The sequence below is a fragment of the Trypanosoma rangeli genome (assembly GCF_003719475.1).
Source record: "Trypanosoma rangeli strain AM80 chromosome Unknown Tra_15.4_contig_00269, whole genome shotgun sequence".
NCBI classification, from domain to species: Eukaryota; Euglenozoa; class Kinetoplastea; order Trypanosomatida; family Trypanosomatidae; genus Trypanosoma; species Trypanosoma rangeli.
In genome coordinates this window covers 1-24,469 of record NW_021706014.1, presented here as the reverse complement: position 1 = coordinate 24,469, position 24,469 = coordinate 1, and the positions used below count along the sequence as shown (strand labels likewise).

Genomic DNA, 24,469 nt, shown 5'->3' with positions numbered 1-24,469 from the left:
TCGCCGCCCCCAAAAAGTACGTGCGCCAACTCATCCTGCGGCGGCAGCAGTATTTCTTCGGCCCGCCCCATCGCCCGCGTCCGTCGTGCTGCCGGGAACCGACGCAGGCACGAGAGTGCCCCCCAGCGGCCCCACCCTCTCGCCGTCAACGTAGGCGCTGCCGCTGGCGTCCCAGACCGCCAGTGCCACCTGGCACGCCGCCCCCTCCCTACACGGCGGCGCTGCCGCACTCACGCCTCCCCTGTCGCCTGTCCGCCAGCGCTTCATCCCATCCTAGCTCGGGCTCAGCTCCTGCACGTGCCGGCCCACGCCCACCAAAGCTGTACGCCGGCGCCCTCGCCCGCTCAACCACCGGCCACACAATCCGCGACGCGGGCCCCGTCAGGTTAAAGCCGTCGGCAATCCTTGCCGCGCCACTCACCGCAGCGTTCATACAACGGCAATCGCCGGCCCATTGGGTGGCATTCCCAGTGCCTGACAAAAAACCAACCAACCCATCCGCAGGCACGGGAGAGCTGCAGACTGTCCAGCCTTGTGACCCGCTGCAGCTGCTCGGTGAGGGGCACAAGAAGAAGGCTGCTTGTCTCATTGTCCCTTCACTCGCACACGGCAAACAAGTTATCATCCTTTGCGTGCAGGAGAGCACTGAAGCTGTGACTCTGCAGCGGCCTTCGGTGCCTTGCCGCTTTCCTCCCTGCGCCGGTGTGTGGCCCCAACACCGCCCCCGACAAACACTCAAAGACCACAGCCTCGTTGCGGTGGCGAAGCGAAGCCCGCCCGCCAGCCGCCGAAGGAAAAGGGAAGCCACCCCATTCCTCAGACAAGAAACGCGCCTCGTGCAGGGAGCACAAGTACGCCGCGCCCCAGTGCCAGCGCCAGTCCTTTCAGCCGGAACACGCTCCAACCACTCCACTGCACCCTGCGAGACAGAGGGACAGTGCCGGGTCTGCGCGTGCAGCGGAACGGCACGAGGTCACGCCCCGCCCCAACGCACCACCGAAGCCGCGTGTTCCTGCTCTGGTGACACAACGCCCGCCCCAACCTTGGCATACCAACGGCAGCGCAGGCACCTCGCATCCCCCGGCACCGGGCACTGCACCACCACCGCACTGCAACCGGTCTGCCGGCCCCACCAGAGGAGCTGCCTGCAACTCCGCCCGTCCGCTCTCCGGCGATGTTCAGCCTTGCAGGAAGCCGCCGCCCAGATCGAGACGCGCGATGTGCCGCAGGATGGCGACGGACTCGAAGACGCAGCCCTCCTCCGTCTGCAGCGCGGGGTAGCGGCCGCACGGACTGAAATTGCAGCAACATCTCCTCCATCCCGTTCTCGCGGCCAAACCATCACGGCTTGAGCGCCACTGGCATGTTGGCGAGGGCTGCCGCCACCAGAACACTCGTGCTTTCACGCGTCCTCAAAGGTTCACACCGCTCCACAGCGTGAGCAACATGGCGTGTGTGTGTGTGTTAGCTCCTACACATGCAAAGGACATGCACGGCAAAAAAACAACGGAAAAAGAAAAGGAAGGACTGCAAGATGCAATGAGACGGCAAATCAACACGAATGGCAGCTAGACGGAGGAAGAGAAATGTAATGGATGGACAAACACGCAGCGCGAGGAATGGGCGCAGTCGACAAAAAAACACAAACAAACATCAAAACACAATAAACACATCCCGTAAAGTGAAGCCGAAGTGTGGGCGCGTCCACCGAGTAGTGGGGACACGCACAAACAAGTGGGACGACCAGCAAACACGCATGCTCTCCTTCTTCCCTTTGAGCACAGTCCAGGAAGAGAGAGATCACCCACCAAAAAAAAAATAATTTGAAACAAGAACCACTTCCATGTCTTTCGCAGAAGTGGTGGAAGTACAAAGTGGGAATTCTCGTTGCTTTACAAAAGGAGCGCCGAGGCGCAGTTAATGTGTGTGGGTACGTTGCATTATGACCGTGTTATACATCTTGACTGCGTGGTTCCACAGTCCACGGATACACATATATATACACATATATGCACATTATTAGCCTACCACACATTTTTTTTATGCCCAGCCGCTGATGCTGCTGCTGCTCAGAGAGGCGCCATCGCCACGGCGGCGGCCACGATGAGAAGCGCAAGGGAACCGAGGCCAACAGCCGCAACTGAAGTGTCACCGATTCCGAATCCCTTCCCTCCACGATTCCCGTTGCCTCCAACGCTGCTTTTCCCGGACGGGTTCGGAGTAACCTCACCACGCATGCTGGTTGGGTTGCGTTCCGGGTTGGTATTGCGCGACGGATACGTTGAGGGCGAGGCATCGGGCTCAGGATTAGTGCCGCCTGATTCATCATTTGTGTCTGCAGGGTTTGACTCCTCCACCAATGGTGGGGCAACGACTGGTATTGGGAGATCCCTGGTGTTACGGAAGGCTGCGCACACGTCGGCGTATTTGGGGCACCTGATGCTCCCCCCGCTCCATTCGCCCCCCGACGGCGCAACTGTCTCACCCTCATTGCAGTCGTGCCACGTACCGTCGCCAAGGAACTGCACCCTCAGCCTACCCCCACTGCACTGCGTGTTCACGCACACATCGCCAATCTCTTGGTAATCAAAACGAAGCCCCTCCCCCTTTACACACCGTGAGTTCGAGCCAATGAAGCTTCCAGGGATAGATTCAGTGTTTCCGTTGGTACACCCAGACGCTTCACGCTCAACAACAAACGGACAGCAGTCCATAGTCCTCAAACCTCCAAATGCAGGGTTATCAAAGTACTGCAACTGCGGTGGAAGGGGCTGGGGGTGAATATATAGCCCACAGTACCCCAGAGAAAGACGGTCATGCGTGCAGAGCAGACTTTGTCTAGTCGACGGGTGTTTACAGAACAACTCAGGGTAGTCGGTGTGGCCGTTGGTGAAGCACTCATTTTCCAGCAGCCCGCAGCCAGAGTTGTTGCCCCACCGCAACTGCTCCGCCATGTCGTAGTTAGCCTTGTACACACCCATGTCCTCAAATGCCGCAAGCGTGAATGCCGAGTAATAAATGGACGGGAAGTCAGGAGTCATCAACTCGTCCTGTGCGCTGAGTTTCTTCCAGTGGCTTAGGTCGAGCATCCCATCACTCCCCTCGTCCAGCTCCATGCCCTCAAGTGTGGGGCAGTTGTAGTACTTCCTCGCCAGCTCCTTCACCTTCGGTGAGGAAACCACCCACACTTTTTCTTTCCCGCGAACATTGGGGACTTGGGAGACCATATTGAATCTCGAAAAACGATTGAACGCAAACCCAAGAACGTGCCCAATCTCGTGCGCTGCAGTACGAACAGTTTCATCAGTGGCCCGTATGTGCTTGGGGTTGAAGATCACACCGCCAACGTACGGACGTCCGTCCTCCAGAAAGACGCAGCGAAACGCCCATGCGGTAGCGGCGTTAGACGGGAGAGCGTCGACGTAGAGAATTAGGTCGGCGCCGCTCACGCCGATCGTGTGGTGCCAGGAAGGGATGGTTAAACCAGTGCACATCCCTATACCATGATCTGGTATGGGGATGGGACCCTCCACAGGCCTCACGGACAGACGATCGGTGTGCATCTTAATTGCGGCCGGGAGGAGTTGCTTCAAAACGATGTCCTTCTTCGCCTCCGTCAACATCATGTCATCTGTGCATTCCTGCCAGTTGCCATTGACCAGGCGCCAAGGCCTTTCTGCGGTGCAGTGCTTCGACGAGTCGTCCATGTCCTTCGCGGACACTTTGATGCGGATCGGGGCCCACTCACTCCCCACGCCTTGTGCGGCGACAGTGTACGCCTGCATCTCACCCTGTCCTCTGCGCGGCACATCACGAACCACCGCAGTCGGCTGCGGCCACCTCCCCATCATCTCGCCAAATCCGCAGCGGTGCTTCCGGGCGGAATCGACGGCGAGGCACCCAGCGGCACAACACACCAACAGCAAAAACACCGCCAGGGATAGAAACGGCATGCTGCGGGGTGGCTGGCACATCGCCTGAAGAAACTCCCCGTGTTGCTTCCGTTTGAACATCAGCCGCGGCATTATTAGTGGTGGCAGTAGTAGTGGTGGCGCAGACCTTTTCCGCGGGAAAAAAAAACATAAAATGAATACAACTATAGTCAACGCCCGCACCCACAGTTGGGCACCCCGCAAAAAACAGCGGCAGTCCACAACTGAGGCCGCACCGACAAACGCATGGGCCGCACGATCACACACTCGCCGCCGCCCGAAGAAACACCCACATGCACCCGCATGGAGCATCCGCAGTTTGTGACGCCCCCGCATAAATCAAAAATAATAATAAACAAATTCATAAGCACATCGCTTACCGTCTCCCCCGGCCAGCCCCTTCAAACCCCGCCAGCATCACCACGCAGTGCGCAATGCCGGCAGGACCTCCCATCACGGCCCCCACAAACTCCCCAACGCCCCCCACTTCCCTCAGCGCACTGCAGCGGGAGTGGGGTGCAGCGTAACAACAGCAAAAATAAAAAAAAAAATAAGAACAATACAAAATAAACGGGGCACGCAGCACCACCACTACAAGACACATGCAGCAGATGCCTTCACTCTGCAGCCACAAAAACAAACTCTCGCAGCGATACCACCGCCACCAACAACCCAAACGCAATCGCCTGCTTCCCAGCCACACCGTGGTACTCGTGGAAGTGAAGCACATCAAAAAAGGCTGAGGGAAAACAAGAAACTGTTTCACTCACTGCATACGACATTTACGTCTTCATACGACACCGCCACATGGTACTGATGCACCTTCCTCTTCCAAAAGGTCATGCTCCTTTTATCCTCCGCACTGGCCCCGTTGCCGGAGGCTCCACACCCCTGCCACGCGTGTATTGTCTCCTTACCACCACGTTGCACGTAAACAATCTCCCACGGCAAACTCCGGGCAAACTTCTCCCAACCGTTAAAAAACTCCGCCATATGATCATTGAGCTGCTTCGCCGTGTTGGTCGCAATCTGGCGTGCCTTTGCCGGGGTTGTCTGCAGCCCCACCATCGTCCTCCTCGGCGACTCGACGAAGAAAAAGGTGTCCAACAGCGGAAAGCCCTCGGCACCCGGCACGTAGAGCACCTGGCGCCTCACATCAATCTTCCCAGGATGAAGCACCTTCGGCGGCAGCGCAACCGCGTCTGTAGGGCACAACGGTGGGTTCATTTGCAGCAGGCATGGCCGTGGCCCGCACCCTCCTGCTGGGGTTAGAGGCCGCAGCTCGCTCAGCTTATCGCGTATCCTTCGCACAAAGTCCCCGTACATGAACACGTCTATTGCGTACCCCTACACTGCGGAGGGCAGCAGCGCAGAGTACGGCATCAGCACCGTCATGAAGTCGAGACGCGTCCGCATCACCTTCGCCACGCACACCAACACGTCGGCACTGAGCGAAGCGGAACCCGGGGCGTTCTGAAAGCACTCCGTTCCCCGCCCCGTCACCACCCGCTCCATCTTCGAGTAGTCTCCAGTCGGAACGCTGCAAGACCACACAAATCCACCTTGTCCAGCCCAACGTAAAAATTCACAGCCCACGTCGTGAGTCGGTCGATGTGCGTATGAAGCTCACGCACAACTCCATTCCCGTAGCGACTGAAGGCGTAACGCCGGACTGGTCCCAAGCGACTCATGCGTCTCTCGGCCTCGCTTAACTGCTCCGCCTGCCCCTCCGCAGGCTCTCTCCGTGCATCCTCCAGGCACACACTACCGTCACATCTCTCTCATCAGGGCCGTTCATGATGATCCGGCGGGCGCCCATGTCCTCCTCCCAGTCCCTGTAGCGAGTTTCGTTTAGGGACGACACGGCAAGCATGCCCCACCCAGTGCGAGGCATTTTGGCGGGCAACACCTTCCTCCGCCCCATCACGTCGCAGACAATATACCCCCTCATCTGCATGGAGACCTCCAAAAAACTCTCCATCGCCGGAGTCGAACAGCCAAAGAACACCGTCTTGGTGGTCTTGTCAAACAGAAACGCTCGCTCCCCAATGAAGTACGCCACCGCGTGGAGCTGCTCGGCGTCGTAGTGCAGCAGCTGGTAGAGAAGGCACGAGCAAGCAGGCACCGGCTTCCCAAACCTGGGCGTCCCGATCAAGACACGCCGCACAGACGCCGAGTTCGCCCCGCCGTGCGTGCCAAACAGCCCGGTCAGATCGCCCTCAACGATCTGCCACACCTGCCCCACCTCGGAGTACACACAGTAGTCAGAACCACATCCTTGCAGCAGTGCGTACGGCAACGTCTCGGAGGTGGGCACCACCAGACTGGGACGTGGTGGGCGGAACCACACTGCACCGTCATCCATGAGAACAGTCGCCCCCTCCACCTTTTAATCCCACGGCTGTGGCGGCCTGCCTTCCCTAACCTCCATTCGCATCCCTCCTCGCCCGTCAGAAACTTCCATGACGTGACCCCACCCCGCATGGCAGACATCCTCGTAGTGTCCCTCCAACTTCTCCAACGTGAAACTCACCACAGGCACCTCCGCCGCAGCGAGGGCTGTACACAGCTCCCTCCATGAAGGAGGAGCGGCGTCAGTGACGGCTGCTTGCGCCACCACCGCAGCGCCACGACAGACGCTGACGTGCGCAGTCAAATAATTAACCAGCCGTCGCAGCAACCACGCGGCAGCTGCGCACCTTTTATTCACCTTCTTTTGGATTCAGTCTCTCACCCAGCAGTAGGCGTCGCGCAGTCCGACGCCCAACGCAGACGCATCTTTCCGCGCTCGCCCCAGCGCCTTTGAACCTCACGCCCCACGCGTGCTCGCCTGCTGCCTCATTCTTCACCATGGCGTTCACACCGAGGCAGTCGTCCTTCCATACTTTGCCAGTCTCAGTTCCATCCGTTAATGCGTTTGACAACAAGCCAACCAGCCCTTTGGTGGGAACAGGACCTTTGCGCACATACCTTTCACTCACGAGTCAACGGTATCACTGGAAGTGCAGTTTTTGAGTGCGGTGTCCATATCTTTCCAGGCCCTCACCACGCTCTTTATCCGCTCCAGCTGCTCAGTCAGGTTCACAGCGACAAGACTGTATGAATCTCCGCTCTTCTTCTCGTACAGTAAAATTAACTCCTTCTTGTCAGCTCTGTACAGCAGGGAGCTGGCGGCGGCGTCATCAGTTTCACGAGAAACCGGCCCAACGTCGTGCACACGGGCATTGTCTGTCATCCAAAGATGCAGCCGACCCTCTCCCTTCTCCTCAGAATACACCGGCGTGGTGAGCAGCATCACCTTAATTCCATCGACGGTTGCAGTGATGAAGCCACTTAGCGCGCCCTCCCCTTTTCGATCACGTGAATTGCCCCACACGCGGGAAATTGGCGCGCCATTCGTGTACCATCTTGTTCCAGCCCTAGTGGACTCGTATACATCGTAATAGCCATCCTTGCAGGGAGCAATCATGCGGAGTTTCTGGTCTTCACCCCACTCCACAATCGATAGATCCTTGTAGCCCTCATCAGTCATGTACTGTGAAAGCTATCATTTCTTCCCTGACGGAGTGAAGCGCATGGACAACAAAACATTATTTCATTCATTGTCTGTAGCCTGCATGGGAAACACAAGCGTACTGTCACTCAGCACAAGAATCGACTCTCGGCTGCCAACCAACCGAGTCAAAAATGCATGAGTTTCAGATTCAACCTTCACTGCATGGGTCTCACCCCACTGGATTAAATTCGTTACCCCATTCTCTCCACTAACTGTTTCGTTCACCAGTAAAAGCTTCCAGCCTTTTTTACCGGAAAGCTCAGATTCAGATCTTCTGCAGCTGTAGCTTCCCAGCAGCATGTAGACATCTCTCTCAACTACCATTGCGGTTCGCTGCGTTATCTCCGCTGCATTGCTGCCAGACGCATCACTTGTCTCTTTAAGCTGCATTCAAAATAGGCTTGCGTCTGTCATCGGGATCTCCTTTGCGGAATCAGAAATCTGATGGAGGAGCACCGACGCAGTGCCAGCAAAGCTGGCGCCGTCTTTCTTCCTGATGCACCAAGCCTCAGCGACAGCAAACAAATGGTCCCCAATCCTCAGAAGGCTGCGCAGACGGGGGGAAGTGACAGACGCACCAGCAGCCTCTTTCCACTCAGCAGTTTTCGGTGTTGCCCCTTGGAATGGATCCATGACATCCTTTTGATCAGCAGCCGCTGATGCACATCGACCGCACGCAGAGGGGGAGAAGCAAAACGCAGAAGAAAACAAATGCCAGGACATTTTGGGCATGTACCGCTGCTCACTCACTCACTCTCTCTCTCTCTCTCTCTCGCTTCCCTTCTTGTGCTGGATCCACTTAAACCGCAACGATTGTGTGTATGTATGTGTGCAAGCTGGTAGTGACTGCAGAACCCCCACAGAGCACAGCAGCGAGTAGCGTTTGGTCTTTTTTACTTCCGCGTGGAACAAAAAAAAAGGGAAGAACCCAAAAGACTAAAAATCCATATGAAACGATAGGCACCGCCAGAACCCACAACGATTCGTCGCCTTCGCCCCCGCAGCGATGCCGGCCTCGCCAGGCACACGCTCGCTCCAAAGCAGCAGCTCTGCCCCCGCGTGGGCGGCATAAAGGCGGAACGTTGCGCCCCGAAAGCCGCCCCACCTCGGCGCCCCCGCGGTGAATACAAACAAATTGACCCCCCGCCCCTTGCACGCACGCGCGCGCAGGGGCGAAGAGCAAAACAAAAGGGCTTTGCAAACGCACCGAAACAGAGGGTGCGGTGCAGGCGAGCACGGCGAGCGCAGTGTGTGAGGGCAAGGGTGCGCGGGGGAGAAGCCAGTTGTGAGCGCACCCGCGAAGCCACAACGCGAAGGAAGAGGGGATCAAGGGCCATAGTGTACTGTTTTTTTCTTTGTGTGTGTGTGTGTGGGGGGGATGAAAATGTTTCGTTACGAGTCTTAACTACGTTGATTATTATTTATTTATTGAATTATTTTTACGTGCAACGTTTTTTTTTTCTGTTTATTGTGAGCGAAAGTACACATTTTAATTAGTTTGTGATTGTTTTTTTTTTTGGGGTCTTGAAGAAGGAATGTGGGATCTCTGTCGAAACTTCTAAAATAATTGGAACCTGGTTTGGCCGTTATTTTTCTTTTTACTTTATTTTTGTTGGGTATTAATTATTTGTGTTTTATTTGTGTTTTTTTTCGTTGAATAATATATATATATATATATTGGTGGAGGGAAAAAGTGGGATGCACCGTTAAAAGTCTTAACCGTGGTCTACTTTTTAAAAAAAAATTTTGATTGGGGTGAATGTTTGGTTTTATATTATTATTGTTGTATGTGTATTGGTATTGTTATTATTATTATTTTGTTTTCTTGTTGACTTGCCGTTTTTGCTTTTATTCGTCAATTTGGGTGTATTTTTTATGGGAATGAGTTTTTGAAGTGTTGATGTTTTGCAGGATTAAGAATGTCAATTTGTGGGTAATCAATGTATATATGTACTGCACGTGGAGAAGAGAAACATTTTTGTTAATATTGAAGGCAGTTATGTATGTTAGTATTTTACTACTGAGGAATTATGTTCTTTTTGTATTATTTGGGGTTATTTTGGAGCTTCTATTGTGTTTGTGTAAATGGTAGGGGACGGTTTATTTTTGATGCTTGTATGTAGGATATAGTGTGTATTTATTACTGGCAATCCTTTTTTTTTATGTATGTGTTCTGTATATGGGGGACAGCTGTTTGGGAGAGAGTTTTCCGTGATTTATTGGCCCTTATTTTTGAAAGAGAGAAATAGAGGGTACGTGTGTATGGAAGGGATTGTTATAATATGAGGTTCTGTCTCCAGCGGGGAATGCAAAATTGAGACGTAGAAGGTTTGTATTGGAGGACAGGTTGCGCAATATCATCGATGAACTGTGTGACCATTGAGCAACTTTGAGACTGCTTGTATCAAAAAAGGCGTCGAGGTCTTGTGACCTGCTTATGGTTGGATGAGTATTGGACTAACTGAATCTGTTTTATTGATTTTTTTATTATTATTGTGATCTGAACAATTATTATTTTTTGTTTTTCCCATTCTTTCTCTTTTTTTTTTAGTACCATTTCCCCCCGTGTTAATTTGTTCTGAATAGCGAGTTATATATATTCATATATTTGTCGGTGTTGCGCTGTCAAAGCAAAAAGGCCCTATTGTCGTTCTCTCTCACTTCCTCTCTTTGTTTGTTTTTTTAGGGCAGCCCTTCTTCTTATCGGCATTTTTTTATTTTATTTTTTGTGTGGTTTTTTTGCGACAAACATAAAAAAAAAAACAGAGTTTCTTCAATTTCCAACTACTCCGTTTTTGTTATTGTTTTAATATATAGGTGACGAGCACGGCACCTTGATATATATTTTATATATTGTTTTCAAAGGTGAAAAAAATGTCCTTAGAATCGGCATGCCGTTCTCTAGAAGACTTAGGTGAACCTATTCGGCGACTCTTGCTGCAGATGCAACGGAATTTAACTGATGAAGAGCTTGATGTTTTTACCAAAGTAAGAGTGCGTCAGCTTGCCAAGGTATATGATATGTTGGCCTTGGAAGAAGACCCTGAGAGAATTTTGGCATGGCTAAAGAAGGAACATTTAAAGGCGAAAGGTATTGATCCGGAGGAGGTGAACGAAAAAACACGCACTAAAGTTTTGACAGAGGGGGGCCGAGATCCTATTGCATACTTCAAAGAAATTGAGCGGAAAAATATGGAGTTGATGGCCAAGTTGAAGGAAGCACAGGAGGAACGTGAGAAAAAGCGGGCGGAAAACATTGCGGAGCGACAGCGTCGGCGTGAGGAATATAGGGCGCGTGCCATGAAAAAGAAGGAAGACGCAGGAAACGAAGGTGAAGGTTTGGAGGTTATGAAGCCAGAAGATGTCGCTGATATTCTGGGTGTTTTTGAACGATTTACCTCGAAGCAATCAACCTTTGATAATTCAGGTGTTGTTCAAGACAATGAATGGTGGAAGCGAGATGAATATCGTTGGGACTATGAAAAACATGGCCTTAAGGGGAGCAGATGGACTAGCGTTGTTGAAGGTGGATCTATGAGAGCTCCAGAGGCTGAGATTCAAATGCGTGAAGAATGGTATCGTGTACAGTGCTGGTGGAAAACGGATGCTCAACGTCGAAATTGGTTGGCGTACCGTGATGCTGAATGGTGGAAAGAAGAACCCTATATTATAGATTGGTTGGATAATGGTGAAAATGGATGTATGTGGACTGCAGCAGATGAATTGTCTGGGTATAATCGTCGTGGAAATCGTCGGAAAGCGGTCAGATTAGAGCTGGATCGTCGGGTGAAGTGGTACAACGCAAATGGGCCTAAGGGTATCGTAAAGATTTGGTGTGCCTTGTCTGAAGGCAGCAAAGAGCATTGTACAGTGGAGGAGAAATATGAACGTGATGATTATTACAAAAATGGAGATTGGTGGAAATCTGAAACCTATGTTAATTATTTTTCTAACAATCTAGATGACTGCCCTGCACTACGGTTTGCTTCTGCTGCATCTATGGATCAGGAATGGTGGAAACAACCATTTTTTCGAGCGGATTTTGAAAAAGGTGGTGTTCTTTGGAAGACGTTAAATGAGGAATTAGCCGTACGTGGTATCAAGGATTTTGCCACGGAAGAAGAAGCTGAGAGGAGGAGAAATTGGTTTAAAAACTATTGGTGGAAGGGAGAAAAAATTATTCAAGATTATGAGAAGAATGGGTCTGCGGGTAAGCTTTGGCAGGCTATGGATCCCAGGTCAAAAACCCTTGCAGATGCTGTTCTTCTTCGTTCAAGAGAGGAATGGTATCTTGCCTGCCGTGAAACGGAGTGGTGGAAAGAGGGGAAGTATGTCCAAGACTGGGTAAATCATGGGGAACAAGGCTTGCTTTGGACATCAGCTTGGCGTACTGCGGCGTTGCGCGGGGATGGAGAGAATAAGGCTTCTGCAATGGTGATAAAAGAACGTGCAGATTATTATGCAAACAATTTCTGGAAACAAAACAAATATGTTAAGGATTACATGGCTTTTGGAGAAAAAGGGATACTTTGGCGCTCTGATCAGCCTTCTGCCGCGAAGGATAGTGATTGGTGGAAGAGTCCTTTTTTTTTTCGTCAGTGGCTTTTGGCGAACCATGCATTTCCTGGGGAATTCTGGAAGGACACTGAAGTGATCTCCGATTATTGGGAAAACAAAGCCGCCGGGAAGAAATGGACTGCTTCAAGTGCTTTGGCGGCAATCCTGGGAAGGGGCGATGGTGAGGCGGCTTCTTCTGATGAATTGGCAATACGAAAAAGATTTTATGAGAAATATTGGTGGAGACAGAGAAAATATTGGAACGATTTCTGCGCCAAAGGTACAAAATGGTCCGCTCTAACACCTGAAGGAGCCGGCAAATGTTCTGCCGTCGAACTGAAAGAGCGACAGAACTACTTTGAACCAAGTTCTCTCGATCGTGTAGTTCTTGGTTACCAGCGTTTAATTGAGTTAGATGCAGTTAACTCTGTAACTGGTCTCTTTGTGTCTTGTGAAGAAGTACATTTGCGGGAGCAGTACTATCAAAAAAGTTGGTGGAAAACACAGGCAGGTTTAACGGATTACGCTTTCCATGGTGAGAATAGCCTTTACATACGTGCTGCCTCGTACGATGACGCTCGTGCTCTGGAAGGAATCAACTGCTCCTCTCCAATTGAGGCGGCTTCCAGAATGCTGTTTTTTGACAATGGGTTTCTTGAGTACAGCGCTGACCATGAATACCTCGGTGAATTTATCGCTGCAGCTGATTGGTGGCAGGAACCGGTGATTATTGCTGATTTTCTTGAGAAGGGTGAGAATGGGGTGAAATGGAAAGCGTGCAACTCGGCCAGTGGTACCTGTGGATTTGCAGGGAAGGATAGTGCCTCAACAGAAGAGCAAAATTACCGCAAGACTTTCTACACAGCTAACTTTTGGAGGAGTTTGGAATGCCTTCAGGACTTTCGCCAACATGGCATTAAAGGGAAGCTGTGGACGATGAGTCGACCCTTCGGCAAAGGTGAGCGTGTAGAGGAAAAACACCTACTCGTTCGCGCTCAGGTTCTTAGCGGCTACCCCGAGGATGAATGGATGGAGAACATGGAAACCAATTGGTGGAAAGCCCCTGAAGTAAGGGCGGATTTCTACGCCAATGGTGAGTCAGGCTGTATGGTCAGTGCAGTAAACGCATATGTTGCTGTGGAAAGACTTGGAACGAAAAACGAATACAAGGCAGATGAGGCCGAACTAAAAAAACGTGTGGAGTTCTACCTTACACATCCGCTCTCCCTCGAGGATGGGGAAATGTGTCACTTTCTTTACTTAATTGAGCCCTTCTGGATCACGCCTGAGAGCGTGGAGGATTACTGGACAAACGGCTTAAGAGGCAAAAAATGGAACGCCGCCAATGTCGCTGCCTTCAGTTGCTCGTTAGGTGAAAAGTTTACTGCTACACCTGCAGAGTTGAAGCGACGCGAAGAAGTTCTTCAAACCGTCTTTTGGCGAGTTGCGGCATACAAAGAGGATTTCCTCACCCATGGAAAGGAAGGCAAGCTGTGGAACAAGAGCGAATATGACGGTGTTGGGGACCACATCAGTCATGAGGAGGAGGTTGTACGCATCTCTTACTACCTTCGCCTGTCGGAGAAGTACTGGGCCGATTGCCGATACGCGGCTGCCAATTGGTGGAAGGCGCCTGAGGTGCGTAACGACTACAACATAAACGAGTCTCGGGGTGGTTTGGTGGGCGCCGCCACCGCCGCAGTGGCATCCATGGGACTTTGCAAGAATGAAAATTATGGCGTTTCCGAGGCGGAAAAGGAAAAACGGATGTGCTACTTTAAGACGCATCCATATCGCGATAGTCGCGTCTCACAAACCCTTTTGAGTCGCGAGTTAGCCAGGATATCCGCCATGGGAGAGTTGTTTTGGGTCCACCACGACTGTTTAGAAGACTTTTTCTTACATGGAGCCCAAGGAACCGTTTGGTCCGCGGGGGATGCTGCCGCTGCAAGCACAGGATCCGCAAGGAGGTTCCGCGCCCACCTTGATGAGATCCGCATTCGAGAGGCGTTCTTCAGTAAGTACTGGTGGAAGGCGTCGAAATATCGGTTGGATTTTCTTCAAAATGGATTTGAAGGCCTGCTGTGGACAAAAAGTGATCCCCACGGTACTTACAGGCAAGCTTCCGAGAGTGAAATTCAGGAACGCGTGTGCTACTACGCCTGCGCCGGCCTTGAGTGTGAAAAACGTTTTGAGGAGTTTACCCTGTGTTGGTGGAAGTCCCCAAATTCTATTGCCTACTACATGATCGGAGCGAACGACAGCACGCACATCAAAGCTTTCTCACCGCAAGTAGCGCTGTCTCAGCCCCGCGTTTTGGATGGCATGGCTGCCTCCTTGTCGTTGGTGGAGAATCGTCGGCACTACATGGTTTTGGTGACCCCAACAGACACCGCAGACGACATCACGGATTCGCAAATCATGTCCGGTGTGAAGTCTCAAAATAACATGTGGTGGAAAAATGAGGCATACCAACGTGCGTATGACACCCAACGACCGCTGGAACACTGGAAGAGCCCGGTATGTATCTCGGACTACCTTAATAATGGTCCGAAGGGTAAGATGTGGACTTTAGCTGGCTCTTTCTTCCCCACAAACAGGAAGGAGTTTTGCAGTAAAGAAGAAATGAAGGAACGGGTTTTGTACTATAAGATGAACTTTTGGAAGTCCGTGGAAGCACGCAGCGACTACGAATTGAATGATCTTAAAGGAACCTTGTGGAGCTCCTCTGAACCCAATGGTAAGGGGAAACCTGTTTCTGGAGCCGAGCTTAATGTTCGCATGAACTATTATAAATCATCCGCCCTATGGAAACTGGCCATTGACCCTGGGACAGACGCGAAGAGTACATGGTGTGGATTTCAAGACGACCTATTACGATGTTTGTGGTATGAAGAGAATTGGTGGAAGTGCATGGTTAGGGATGACTACTTGACCCGTGGTCAGCAGAGCACGTTTTTGCGTGCGTCGAGCCTGAGGGGACTTCTGAGTGGGTCCGTGACTTCACGTGAGTGGCAGGCCAGTGAGGAGGAGGTAAAGCGGCGGATCTTGTACTTTGGTGGCCTGGGCGAAATTGAATGGTGGCAAAATCCCGTTGTGTTGTCAGATTTTCAGAGGCACGAGGAGAGTTCCTTGTGGGAAGCGCGTACGTTTAAAGAGGCGCTGCTAAGCATGGGATTGGAATTTCCCGCAGACCGCACGGAGTTGGAACGCAGAAAGCGTTGGTACCATGCCAATGGGTGGAAGTCGGCCGAAATGGTGCAGGACTACGCCGCAGGTGGAAACAAGTGGAGGACCGCAGGGGCTTCTGACCCCGTGTTATGCGAGGCGTGGATGCAGGCGTACAAGCCAGTCTCAGCGGAGGAGCAAGCTAGACGAAAACGATGGTTTGATCACCAGCCAACGGATGAACAACTGCAGGTTCGTCGTGCGTGGCTCTTACAGCGGTCGCGCGACGCTCGTCGCATCCACTTTTCGGAGTTGGGTGACCTTCTTGCGCAGCTAAATGACGGCGTCCACCCCAGCGAGGATGAGATTCGGGCAGTTGAGGATGCTATTCGCGCCGAGCAAAAGTATTATTCCATATTTGAGGGTGTCACTCAGCAGGATGTTATGAGGGCGATGCAGGCCACAAGCTTCTACATTGGGGCAACAAAGGAGGAACGGATGCGGTCCGAGCAAGAGGCACTTGAGGCCCTTCAAAAGGAAGAGATGGATCGCTTGGAAGAGGAAGCAGCGCATTTAGCACAGGAAGCGTACGAAGAGCTCCAAGCTGCCGGTGAAGAGTACGTTCCCTTTGACGAGGCAGCGGAGGCCGAGGAGGCCGAGTACCTTAAGGCTCTAGAAGAGGAGGAAGATTCCAAAACGAATCTCAACGAAGACGATGTTGAAATGACGTGGGAGTCGCACAAAGAGGAGGACGAGGACGAGGGTCCAGAGACTTCAGAGGATAACAACAGTGGAGAGGCGATGGAGAAGCGGCAGCGTACGTTGGATGAGGCGTTCGCGACGGGGGAGTACGGCGGCGACGTGGGAGAGGAGGACACTGACGCTACGAAGGGGGAGTTGGTGGATGACGTGAAGGCCGCCCTCGAGGACCTCGTCAATGAGGACGGCTGGAAGGAGGACGATGATGCGGCCTCCAACTGGAATGCGGAGCAGGAGGAGGTGGGAGATGCCATGACCGCTGGTATCAGCTATTTCGTGCTTCCGCTTCGCGAGGTGACAAACCCGCAGTACCTCAAGGGCTACTTCACGCTTATGAGGTACACCCCAAGCGTCAATTTGATCAACACCAGCCGAAAGCGCGTCTGGGTAGTGGACCACTTCGCTCAGTGTTTCTGCAACCTGACGAAAAATAACCGCATTCGGAAGGAACATGCCGCGAAAATGTTGATTCAGTTGGAGAAAAACGTTGTCGACAGGACGCGACTAAGGATGATGTTTTTTGATGCCTCACACTCATACGATGTGCAGTTTGCAAACGCCAACGAGCGGGAGCGCTTCTACGAGACGGCGAGTGCCATGCGCTCCATCATTCGTGTATTTGCCCCGGACCTTGTTGGCGAGCATGAGACGCGGTCACACGTCATTATTGATGGCTCCGGCGACAACGCTGTGTCTGTGATATGCCTGGATGTCCACTCCAAGCCTGTAAAGCGACAGTTACTGGGTGAATGTCGCATCAACGCCACAAGGCGCCTCACAGAGCAGATCTCTATTTGGTGCGGGACATTTAACCTTTGCGGCCATCACCCGCCCAGGAAAAGGGAGGAGCTCCAGCGATGGATGCCGCGGGGGAGGCACGACATCTATGCCATCGCTGTACAGGAAGCCTCTTTTCGCCGCCACGATGATGAATGGAGGGAGTATGTGCAAGACTACCTCGGTGACGATTATCTTCCGGCTGCTAGCATGTTCATGTGGGATATTACGTTAGTTGTGATGGCAAGCAAACGGAGTATGTTGAAGCTTACAAATATCGAGGGTTCCACGCAAGCTACCACCAATAAATCAGCGTGTGGAAATAAAGGTGGTGTGGTCATCTCCATGCAGTACCTGGAAACCTCCTTGTGTTTCTGCACCTGCCATTTGCCGGCACGCAATGAGCACTTTGCCTTGCGTAATTCCATGTTGGAGGAAATTATCGGAAAGGTTCGTCTGGGGGTTCCAGATGCCGACGTCACAAACCAGTTTGATCACGTATTTTTCTTTGGAGACTTTAATTATCGCTGTGAAATTGACCCCGCCAACGGAGAAAAACTAGCCCAACTGAAGGATTACGACAAGCTGCTGGTGTATGATCAATTTGTTAACCAACGGAGTAGTGCAGGGGTCCTGCACGACTTTGTGGAGCCAGCCATCAAATTTGCCCCAACCTACCGCCTCAGCAGTGAATCCGCCGAATATGTTCTGAAGAGCTCCCCCAGCTACTGTGCCCGTGTGCTGTATAAGAGCATGCTTGATTCGTGGATAAAGTGTGTTGACTACACCTCCGACCCTGAATTGATGCTGTCCGAGCACAGACCGGTCTCAGCCACCTTCCTTGTGCGATGCGTTCGCCCAGTGATGTCTTGTTTCATGAAGTCGCAGGAACCCGTCCCAGAGTTTACGTTTGACGACATCATCGTCAAGGACTACACCGCCGGCGTTATTAAGAAGCCAAAGCTCTCTATATGTGCAGATTTTGCGCCAAACACGGTGCCTGTTCTGTCGAATGAGACGCACACAGACGCGCCATGGTGGAAAAAAGACACGCTGCCTCGTGTTACCTCCGTCACACAGGTGCAGGAGTACCTTGAGACGCGGCGAATTCTCCTTGTCATTCTCGAGGGAGCCGAGAAGCGTGAGGTGAAACACAGTCGAGGAACAGGTGTGGTGTCACTAAAGCAGCGCGTGATTGGGAAGGAAGACGTACCGGTGGAGTTTGACTCTGACATTGTCTACTGCGGCAAATGCGTCGGGAGGATATGTGGCTCAATGACGTGGCATGCTTTGAAGTCCCCAAACAAGGAGTAACGGAGAAGGAACAGTGAAGACAAGCCTGCTCTCCCAGACTGGCAAGAAGCGTAGCTGACGACTGATAAACGCAAACGAAAGCAAGTGTTTTTTTCATTTTCTTTTTCTTTTTCTTGTTATTATTATTATTTTTGTTTGGGGGTAGGGGGGGGGGGCATAGAAAGGGGGAGCGGTTATTGTTACTATTATTTAATGGACCCCTCTTACTTTTTTGTGTGCCATGACTTTTTATTTATGATGATATTTGTTGCTTTTTTTTTTTGTGCGTTCTTTCTCTCTCACACACTCCTGCTCTGTGTTTGTTCTTTGGGAGGAGAAGGAGGGGCATAGTGGGGGACTTGCCCCGCGCCGTGCCACTCTCCTCGCTGGCCGCTTCGACGGTTGCGGTGGGGTGTCGTTTCATTGGGTTAATGTCAGCAAGCGATTATTATTATTGTGGGGATTCTTTTTTTTTTATGTTTGTTTTACCTTTTATTTCTTTTTGTCAGCATGCCGTGTTGTACTTGCCGCCTTGTGTGTGTGATGGGGGGTGAGCGAAAAGTGAGGGAGTCCCGTCAGTTTTGGGATTCGCGTTGTTTTTTTTTTGTTTTTGGTTTGATGTGTACATCCAGCACGCCCTCCTCTTTTTTCTGTTCCGTTTATCGTTGTTTTTTTTTTTATTATTATTATTCTCGTCATTTTTTGGATTGGCGAGGCACCTCCTCGGGGCTGTGCGGCGCCGTGGGAGTCTTTGCTTGTCGTTTTCCGCTCTGCGCCTCATCCTCACCGCTGCTCGTCCGCCCATGTCTTCTCGCGTGCTCGGCAGGTCTTAGTGGGATCTCTTTTGTCCCCGCCCCCCTCGGCGTTATGACGCGTGTGTACGTCGGCAATATCGACAAACGGGCCACCAAGGAGGAGCTGCTGGAGTTCCTGAAGCCCATGGAGAAAACCATCGAGGACTCATGGCTAGCCAGACGTCCCCCAGGGTTTGCATTTCTCACCATCACCCCCTCGCAGGCGATGGAGTTTGTGGACACCTTCAATGGGAAGGAGTTTCGTGGAAGGGTCCTCGTGGTGGAAACCTCTACAACGGCTACGCAGCCACGGGAGCGGGCTCATCGACGACGCGAACGCAGAGACGGCCAACGCTCGGATAGCCGCGGACGGTCCGACAGCCGCAGACGGTCCGACAGCCGCAGACGGCGCCGATCAGAAAGCCTTCCAAGACACCGCAGTGACAGGCGGCGCGCTCGCAGTCACAGTCGGCGTCGGGATCGCTCTAGAGAACGTAAGCGCCGCAGACGCTCCTACAGTCGCGGCAGCTCCCGTTCCTCATGGTCATCGTGAGGTGAAACGCCTCTCGGGTCCTCGGATAGATGCATCATGATGCCGATGGAAGACAAGGATGAAAACTAACTACACTACAACGAAACACAAAAAAAAGGGCAGAAAACAATAAAGGCAAGATAAAGGGAAAAAGAGAAAAATGGTAGGTGAATCCGTGGAAGGGGAAAGAGTGAGAGTGGGAGTGAGAGAGAAGAGGGAACGTTGCCGAGAGTCCCGTGAGCTCTCACCACCTCCCAAGCGTTCGTTAACCCTAAAATTGCATTGAGCGCTGTGTGTCATTGTCAAGTCGTGTGAAGACCTGACATGTGTTGTCCTGTGACTTCGTTGAAAGGTCACCGGTGCTCCTGCGCCCTGCTCCTGCCTGATACTAACACAGCCATAGTAGCGAAGGACACAAAAGCGGGATTATTATTATTATTATTATTATTATTTGTGTGTGCGTGTGGATGCCTCACAAAAAAAATGGGCTGCAGCGACCGGCCCTAGGGAAACTCTCCACCGCCGTCCTCAGCGCGCACTATGAGGAACCTGAAAAAGGCGTGCGGGAAAGAGAAGGGAGGTGTTTTGGTGACGCCCTCTTCATGGGTCATGCTCCTGCGCGGAGTCTTCTTTTTGCTGACGCTACGAGCCACTGCAGGGCGGAGAAGTTCAATTTGCAGGACAATAATCCCGCCAACTGGGCTAGTATTCAAACCAACCTGAAGCGTGACGTCCCGCTCCTGCAAGACCCCACCGAAACCTTTGGACAAATGAACAGGGTCATGCATCAGACACTGAAATATGTGAAGGAAGTGGAAAGCATCGATTTTAGCAGCCGTGACGTGACCGATTTCAACGGGGAGTTGATGAAGGACCCAAGAAGAGTCTTTCTTTCAGTGTGTACTAGCGTGCTTGCAAACTTTTCCTTCAGCAGTCAGATGGATGTGGAGAAGCTCCTGAGCTTCCTCTCCTCTCTCTTTGAGGGTTATGCTACAGATAATGCCTATCACAACGCCCTCCACGCCGCCGACTCTGTGCAAATGCTTTACCTCATCCTGCGAGAAAAACCGGCGACGCTGATCTTCACCGACAACGAAGTAATTGTGGCTTTTTTGGCCACACTGTCTCTGAGCTTTGTGCACCCGGGGGTATCAAACGTTTTTTTGGCCCGCATTGATCACCCCCTCGTTTGGGTGTATGGGGACATAACTACCCAGCAGTCGGCGAGTCTCACGGCGTTTCTCTACCATTTAAACCGTGAGGAAAATTGCTTTATTAAGCTCTTTGCAAATAGTGGCACTCAACCCTTTTCTCAGTTTTTGAGAGAGTTACTGTTTGAGACTGTACTGATCACAGCCCCGCGTTTACGTGACTTGCTGCTGCACGGTCTTGAAAAGATAGCAGCCGCAAATGTGGTGGAACTAGAGGATGTACCGCTGCTCTTGTCAGCTATAATTATTCTGGCAGATAACGCCTTGACTTTGCGCCCACACGCGCAGTTTTTTAATTTAGCCGGTTGCATGGTTACCGAGTGGCTCCGCGAAGCCTATGAAGAGGAGCAGCGAGGGATGGACCCCATAATCCCGAATCTTCGCAATCAGGCCCTCGACAATGGATTGGAAATGGTGGTAGACTACTGCAAGGCCTGGTTGGTGCCTTTGATCACCGCCATTCGCGCCCTGGTGCCCCAAGACCTCTACGACAACATGATAGGAAACACAGAGGCAGCCACCATGAGTGATGTGACGGAGTTTGGGGGGCACCTGGTCTCGTGCAACGAGCGCTGGAATGACGGCAGCGTGCCTGTTATTGATATCATCCGTCGGGTAACGATGCATGCCACGAGTTTGGATCGCAAGGCCTCAAAGCGAGCCATCCTTAATGCATCCGCCAACCGGACGGTCTCGAGGTTCCTGTCTCCCCTATCTTTATCCTTGTCTCCTAGCGAGGTCAGGACGTTTCCCGACCTCGCGAAGCGAAAGCCGAGTCATCAAACGAGTCGGTGCGAGCACTACTTTTCCTTTCTTCGGCTTTATGATACCTATGAAAAAGAGGGCCGTCCTGCCTCAGAGTTTGCGGCACAGTTGGTTTTTCTGGCACTACAACTAAATCGTGAATACATTGGTAGCCACACACACGAGGGTGTGGAGGTGTGTTCTAAGAAGGACTGTGAGGAGATTGCGAAGCTCATTATGGAAAAAGAAGAGGCGCCAACAACGGCGGAAGTGATAGCCTCTCCTCTGCGGGACGGACGGCAGACGGATGGTTTTATCTTGCGCTTGATGGAAATGTATGCCGAACGAGACAGAGACCGGGATAGAAATGAAGTCCCTACCTCTAATTTCACCTTGGGACTGAGGCGTACGCTGAACTGTTGCAACCCTGTCTACGGGGGAAATCATACTGGAAAAAAACCCTAAGGAAAGCAACCGTTCTAATGTAATATGGAAGTGAAACCTGTGTGGTTCTCCGCATGGAAACGAACAAGTGAACTTATATGAGCGCTTTGCGCCCGTTTTTTTTTTTCTCCTTGTTTCATTGACTGAAGGGTTGACACAGTCGGGGAAGATTCCCGCGATGTTGTATATCTATTCTTGCGTCTCTGTATTCTATGTTTGTTTGTTTCTTGAGGAGTGAGGTGGGGGCGGGCGGAGCTGTTTGGGGTGGTACTTGTCTCCACGTGTGTGTGTGTGTGTGTGTTTTTTTTTTTTTTTTGGGGGGGGTAGGGGGGAGATGGTTGGAGGTGGGGTGGGGTGGGCTGTTTGCGCCTTCCTTATTTGTGCTGCTCTATCCGCGATTGAAGGACGTGAAGGATGGCTCACCCAGGCGTCTGACACCAATTATACACATGCACATGCACACATATGCATATGTATCGGCGTGTTACTGTTGTTTGCGTCCGCACGTGTGCGCGTGTCATCATAACACTCCTTTTTACTCCGTGATCGTGCAGGTTAGCGGACACATATGGGTCCCCGCACCGCTGGATTTCTGGTGGGTGCGGTGACCGCCACATTCTTCTCGACCTTGCTGCTGCAATACGACATTCTTCGAAAGAAGGACATTACAGACTGTGAGATTAACATTCTGGAGGCACAGGCGGCGCTCATCAAGGACCGTTTCTGTCGCGTGCAGCGGGCGCTCATCACCGCCGGGGCGTAGAGGCGACCGTAGCGGCAGCCTACTAGAGAAAGCGAATAGCACAGCGCAGCGCCAGTGACGCTGCAAAGCGGTTCACGCAAGGAGGCGCTGATGGGTATAGGAATGGAGTGCGTTGTCACCATATACACACATGCGCACACACTTTTTTTTTTCCTCTGCCTGCCTGTTTGCGGCTTCCTTCGAGCACGTGCCCTACCGGGAGTATTTTTTACCGGGGCCCTTCCTGTGCTTACGCCGCAGGCGCATACGCATGTGCCTTGCCAACGTACACTGACACAAAATAAAAAAGAACGGACGTCGGGTGCGTCCCTTGTCTACGGTATTGTAAAAAAAGGAATTCGGAGGTTTGTTGATTATTATTTTTCTAGTAGGAAAGAGGGGGAAAGGGGGTCGGCAGTGAGCTGCATTGAGGCTGTGGGGCCTCACGTTCACGGCGGCTCCAAGTTTCTTCCCAGCGAAGGAAGCATGCCCAACACTTCTTTGTCTCGTTGCACCGCAACAAAAACAAACAAAAATGAGCTGTACACTCTCGCTTTTATTCTGTTTTTTTTTTCTTCGTACGCTTTTGTTTTTGGCGTTCTCGCCCTCTGCGCAAGTGTCGTGCTACCCGTGCTTGCCACAGGCGCGCAGGCGATGGCGCAGTGGATACCAAAGACGGCGTGGAAAGTGTCAAACCTCAACAAGCGCTACGGCCCCTCATACCTTACAGCTGGGCACGTCCCACTTAGCACGTTTGACCGCGCCCCGTCGCTGTACGATGCGATGACGCTGCAAGCGAAGCTTTCTGGAGCAGAAGGCCTTGTGATGATTGACGTCCGCGACCTTGCAGAACGCCAACGCTACCCCATTCCAGGCGCCGTTGCGCTTCACCCTCACGATCTGCTGTCTGGCGCGGCGTGTCCAATTCTTCCACAGCAAAAGGAGGCGGCAGAGCTTCTTCTTGTGACATCCAGTGGCCAGAGAGGGCTTTGCAGCTCCACCGCGCTACAACGCTGGGGGTACAACAACGTTGTTGTCGTCGACTACAAGGCCCTGCGGGATGCTGGCTGCATACACTATCCGGCGGAGTGCGAGAAGTCGGAGGCGGAATTGCCAAAAACGTCGCTTACAGAAGACAGAACTTCGGCGTTTACAAAGACATGAATGCCGTGCTACTTTTGCTTTTCATTGCGTGGTTCTCACGGCACCGTAAGTTCTTTTTTGTTTTCTGCTTGCGTTTGCGTGTTCTTCTCCGTCGTCTCGCATAGCCCTCGCCCTTTTTCTCCGTCTCTCCTCAACACTGCACTCTCCACACACGCACACGCACACGCACGCGTGCTTTCTGGCAGAGATGCACACAAAATTAATATTTCACAACAAATATGGGGGACCAGCGGACGGGTCGCCGACTGTGGACAACGCCGCCAAGCTAACCGCCGCTAACCTCACCGCCGCCAACGTCACCGCCGCCAACGTCACCGCCGCGGAGACTGCGGTGAAGCAACCGCCAGCCACCACGCACAGAGGAGGCTCGCCTCCTCCCGTGCAGCCAGTGTCGGCGGAGTCGCCGGAGGCAACGGCCGCTGAGCGTCGATTTCAACCTAATCATAATCATCGTCTCTTTAAACCGCCGTCGGACCCGCTGAACAGAGCCACGATGAATGGGGAGGGTCGCACGGTCGTTGTGTCGCTGGACAACTTTGAGCGAGCGCCAAGAGTCAAAGGCGTGCTGAACAGCCCCAGAAGTCTGAAGGCCTGCCGCATTGAGGAAGTGGATCCGACCGAGTTGCTGCCGCGCAAGGTGACAGATTTCATGGGGGTGGGAGTGCCGCAAGACCTCGCGAAGTTGCGTCATGACTTCTTTGAGCAGCGGCGGGGGGAACGTGTCGAACGCGTCCGCCGCACCCGCAGTAAGTTGTTGGCTGAAGAAGAGAAAGCAGTTCCTCCGGAGGAAACGGCC

General features: G+C 52.3%; 15 protein-coding genes across 15 annotated transcripts in view, besides 17 other annotated features; 5 read left to right on the top strand and 10 right to left on the bottom strand.

The window, feature by feature from the left end:
• The window catches only part of TraAM80_06954 (uncharacterized protein), a gene marked incomplete at both ends in the record, with an annotated part of 522 nt that extends 451 nt beyond the window's left edge, over positions 1–71 (bottom strand). Inside the window, one exon of the mRNA XM_029383775.1 lies at positions 1–71. This exon is cut by the window's left edge and continues 451 nt beyond it. Coding sequence (XP_029236386.1) covers positions 1–71 — 71 coding nt within the window.
• A 137-nt stretch (positions 72–208) lies between these two features.
• Positions 209–589, bottom strand: TraAM80_06953 (trans-sialidase; the record flags this gene model as incomplete). The annotated part of the gene is made up of 1 exon (XM_029383774.1): positions 209–589. One exon carries the CDS (start codon positions 587–589, stop codon positions 209–211), a length of 381 nt encoding a protein of 126 aa, XP_029236385.1.
• Positions 590–816: 227 nt separating this feature from the next.
• On the bottom strand, positions 817–1,320 carry TraAM80_06952 (uncharacterized protein; the record flags this gene model as incomplete). Its single annotated transcript, XM_029383773.1, has 1 exon — positions 817–1,320. The coding sequence occupies one exon, from the start codon at positions 1,318–1,320 to the stop codon at positions 817–819; it is 504 nt and encodes a 167-aa protein (XP_029236384.1).
• Positions 1,321–2,069: 749 nt separating this feature from the next.
• Positions 2,070–4,013, bottom strand: TraAM80_06951 (leishmanolysin; the record flags this gene model as incomplete). The annotated part of the gene is made up of 1 exon (XM_029383772.1): positions 2,070–4,013. One exon carries the CDS (start codon positions 4,011–4,013, stop codon positions 2,070–2,072), a length of 1,944 nt encoding a protein of 647 aa, XP_029236383.1.
• Positions 4,014–4,466: 453 nt separating this feature from the next.
• Positions 4,467–4,503: a microsatellite.
• A 191-nt stretch (positions 4,504–4,694) lies between these two features.
• TraAM80_06950 (putative retrotransposon hot spot (RHS) protein) lies at positions 4,695–5,258 on the bottom strand (the record flags this gene model as incomplete). The annotated part of the gene is made up of 1 exon (XM_029383771.1): positions 4,695–5,258. The coding sequence occupies one exon, from the start codon at positions 5,256–5,258 to the stop codon at positions 4,695–4,697; it is 564 nt and encodes a 187-aa protein (XP_029236382.1).
• A 382-nt stretch (positions 5,259–5,640) lies between these two features.
• On the bottom strand, positions 5,641–6,297 carry TraAM80_06949 (retrotransposon hot spot (RHS) protein; the record flags this gene model as incomplete). Its single annotated transcript, XM_029383770.1, has 1 exon — positions 5,641–6,297. One exon carries the CDS (start codon positions 6,295–6,297, stop codon positions 5,641–5,643), a length of 657 nt encoding a protein of 218 aa, XP_029236381.1.
• A 612-nt stretch (positions 6,298–6,909) lies between these two features.
• TraAM80_06948 (trans-sialidase) lies at positions 6,910–7,464 on the bottom strand (the record flags this gene model as incomplete). The annotated part of the gene is made up of 1 exon (XM_029383769.1): positions 6,910–7,464. The coding sequence occupies one exon, from the start codon at positions 7,462–7,464 to the stop codon at positions 6,910–6,912; it is 555 nt and encodes a 184-aa protein (XP_029236380.1).
• A 63-nt stretch (positions 7,465–7,527) lies between these two features.
• Positions 7,528–7,878, bottom strand: TraAM80_06947 (trans-sialidase; the record flags this gene model as incomplete). The annotated part of the gene is made up of 1 exon (XM_029383768.1): positions 7,528–7,878. One exon carries the CDS (start codon positions 7,876–7,878, stop codon positions 7,528–7,530), a length of 351 nt encoding a protein of 116 aa, XP_029236379.1.
• On the bottom strand, positions 7,879–8,220 carry TraAM80_06946 (trans-sialidase; the record flags this gene model as incomplete). The annotated part of the gene is made up of 1 exon (XM_029383767.1): positions 7,879–8,220. The coding sequence occupies one exon, from the start codon at positions 8,218–8,220 to the stop codon at positions 7,879–7,881; it is 342 nt and encodes a 113-aa protein (XP_029236378.1).
• Positions 8,221–8,229: 9 nt separating this feature from the next.
• Positions 8,230–8,273: a sequence feature (GA-rich).
• A 629-nt stretch (positions 8,274–8,902) lies between these two features.
• Positions 8,903–8,927: a microsatellite.
• Positions 8,928–9,074: 147 nt separating this feature from the next.
• Positions 9,075–9,139: a sequence feature (A-rich).
• A 6-nt stretch (positions 9,140–9,145) lies between these two features.
• Positions 9,146–9,166: a microsatellite.
• Positions 9,167–9,257: 91 nt separating this feature from the next.
• Positions 9,258–9,319: a microsatellite.
• Positions 9,320–10,003: 684 nt separating this feature from the next.
• Positions 10,004–10,037: a sequence feature (A-rich).
• Positions 10,038–10,197: 160 nt separating this feature from the next.
• Positions 10,198–10,229: a sequence feature (A-rich).
• A 133-nt stretch (positions 10,230–10,362) lies between these two features.
• Positions 10,363–18,063, top strand: TraAM80_06945 (putative Unc104-like kinesin; the record flags this gene model as incomplete). Its single annotated transcript, XM_029383766.1, has 1 exon — positions 10,363–18,063. One exon carries the CDS (start codon positions 10,363–10,365, stop codon positions 18,061–18,063), a length of 7,701 nt encoding a protein of 2,566 aa, XP_029236377.1.
• Positions 18,064–18,150: 87 nt separating this feature from the next.
• Positions 18,151–18,200: a sequence feature (A-rich).
• A 305-nt stretch (positions 18,201–18,505) lies between these two features.
• Positions 18,506–18,546: a sequence feature (A-rich).
• A 155-nt stretch (positions 18,547–18,701) lies between these two features.
• Positions 18,702–18,733: a microsatellite.
• Positions 18,734–18,745: a sequence feature (A-rich).
• A 164-nt stretch (positions 18,746–18,909) lies between these two features.
• TraAM80_06944 (RNA-binding protein) lies at positions 18,910–19,389 on the top strand (the record flags this gene model as incomplete). Its single annotated transcript, XM_029383765.1, has 1 exon — positions 18,910–19,389. The coding sequence occupies one exon, from the start codon at positions 18,910–18,912 to the stop codon at positions 19,387–19,389; it is 480 nt and encodes a 159-aa protein (XP_029236376.1).
• Positions 19,390–19,555: 166 nt separating this feature from the next.
• Positions 19,556–19,587: a microsatellite.
• A 206-nt stretch (positions 19,588–19,793) lies between these two features.
• Positions 19,794–19,820: a microsatellite.
• A 15-nt stretch (positions 19,821–19,835) lies between these two features.
• On the top strand, positions 19,836–21,788 carry TraAM80_06943 (cAMP-specific phosphodiesterase; the record flags this gene model as incomplete). Its single annotated transcript, XM_029383764.1, has 1 exon — positions 19,836–21,788. One exon carries the CDS (start codon positions 19,836–19,838, stop codon positions 21,786–21,788), a length of 1,953 nt encoding a protein of 650 aa, XP_029236375.1.
• Positions 21,789–22,048: 260 nt separating this feature from the next.
• Positions 22,049–22,068: a microsatellite.
• A 14-nt stretch (positions 22,069–22,082) lies between these two features.
• Positions 22,083–22,129: a microsatellite.
• Positions 22,130–22,209: 80 nt separating this feature from the next.
• Positions 22,210–22,244: a microsatellite.
• Positions 22,245–22,322: 78 nt separating this feature from the next.
• On the bottom strand, positions 22,323–22,652 carry TraAM80_06942 (uncharacterized protein; the record flags this gene model as incomplete). The annotated part of the gene is made up of 1 exon (XM_029383763.1): positions 22,323–22,652. One exon carries the CDS (start codon positions 22,650–22,652, stop codon positions 22,323–22,325), a length of 330 nt encoding a protein of 109 aa, XP_029236374.1.
• Positions 22,653–23,163: 511 nt separating this feature from the next.
• TraAM80_06941 (uncharacterized protein) lies at positions 23,164–23,673 on the top strand (the record flags this gene model as incomplete). The annotated part of the gene is made up of 1 exon (XM_029383762.1): positions 23,164–23,673. One exon carries the CDS (start codon positions 23,164–23,166, stop codon positions 23,671–23,673), a length of 510 nt encoding a protein of 169 aa, XP_029236373.1.
• Positions 23,674–23,860: 187 nt separating this feature from the next.
• On the top strand, positions 23,861–24,469 carry TraAM80_06940 (uncharacterized protein; the record flags this gene model as incomplete). Its single annotated transcript, XM_029383761.1, has 1 exon — positions 23,861–24,469. A coding segment is annotated over one exon (609 nt), but the record flags the coding sequence as incomplete, so codon positions are not given.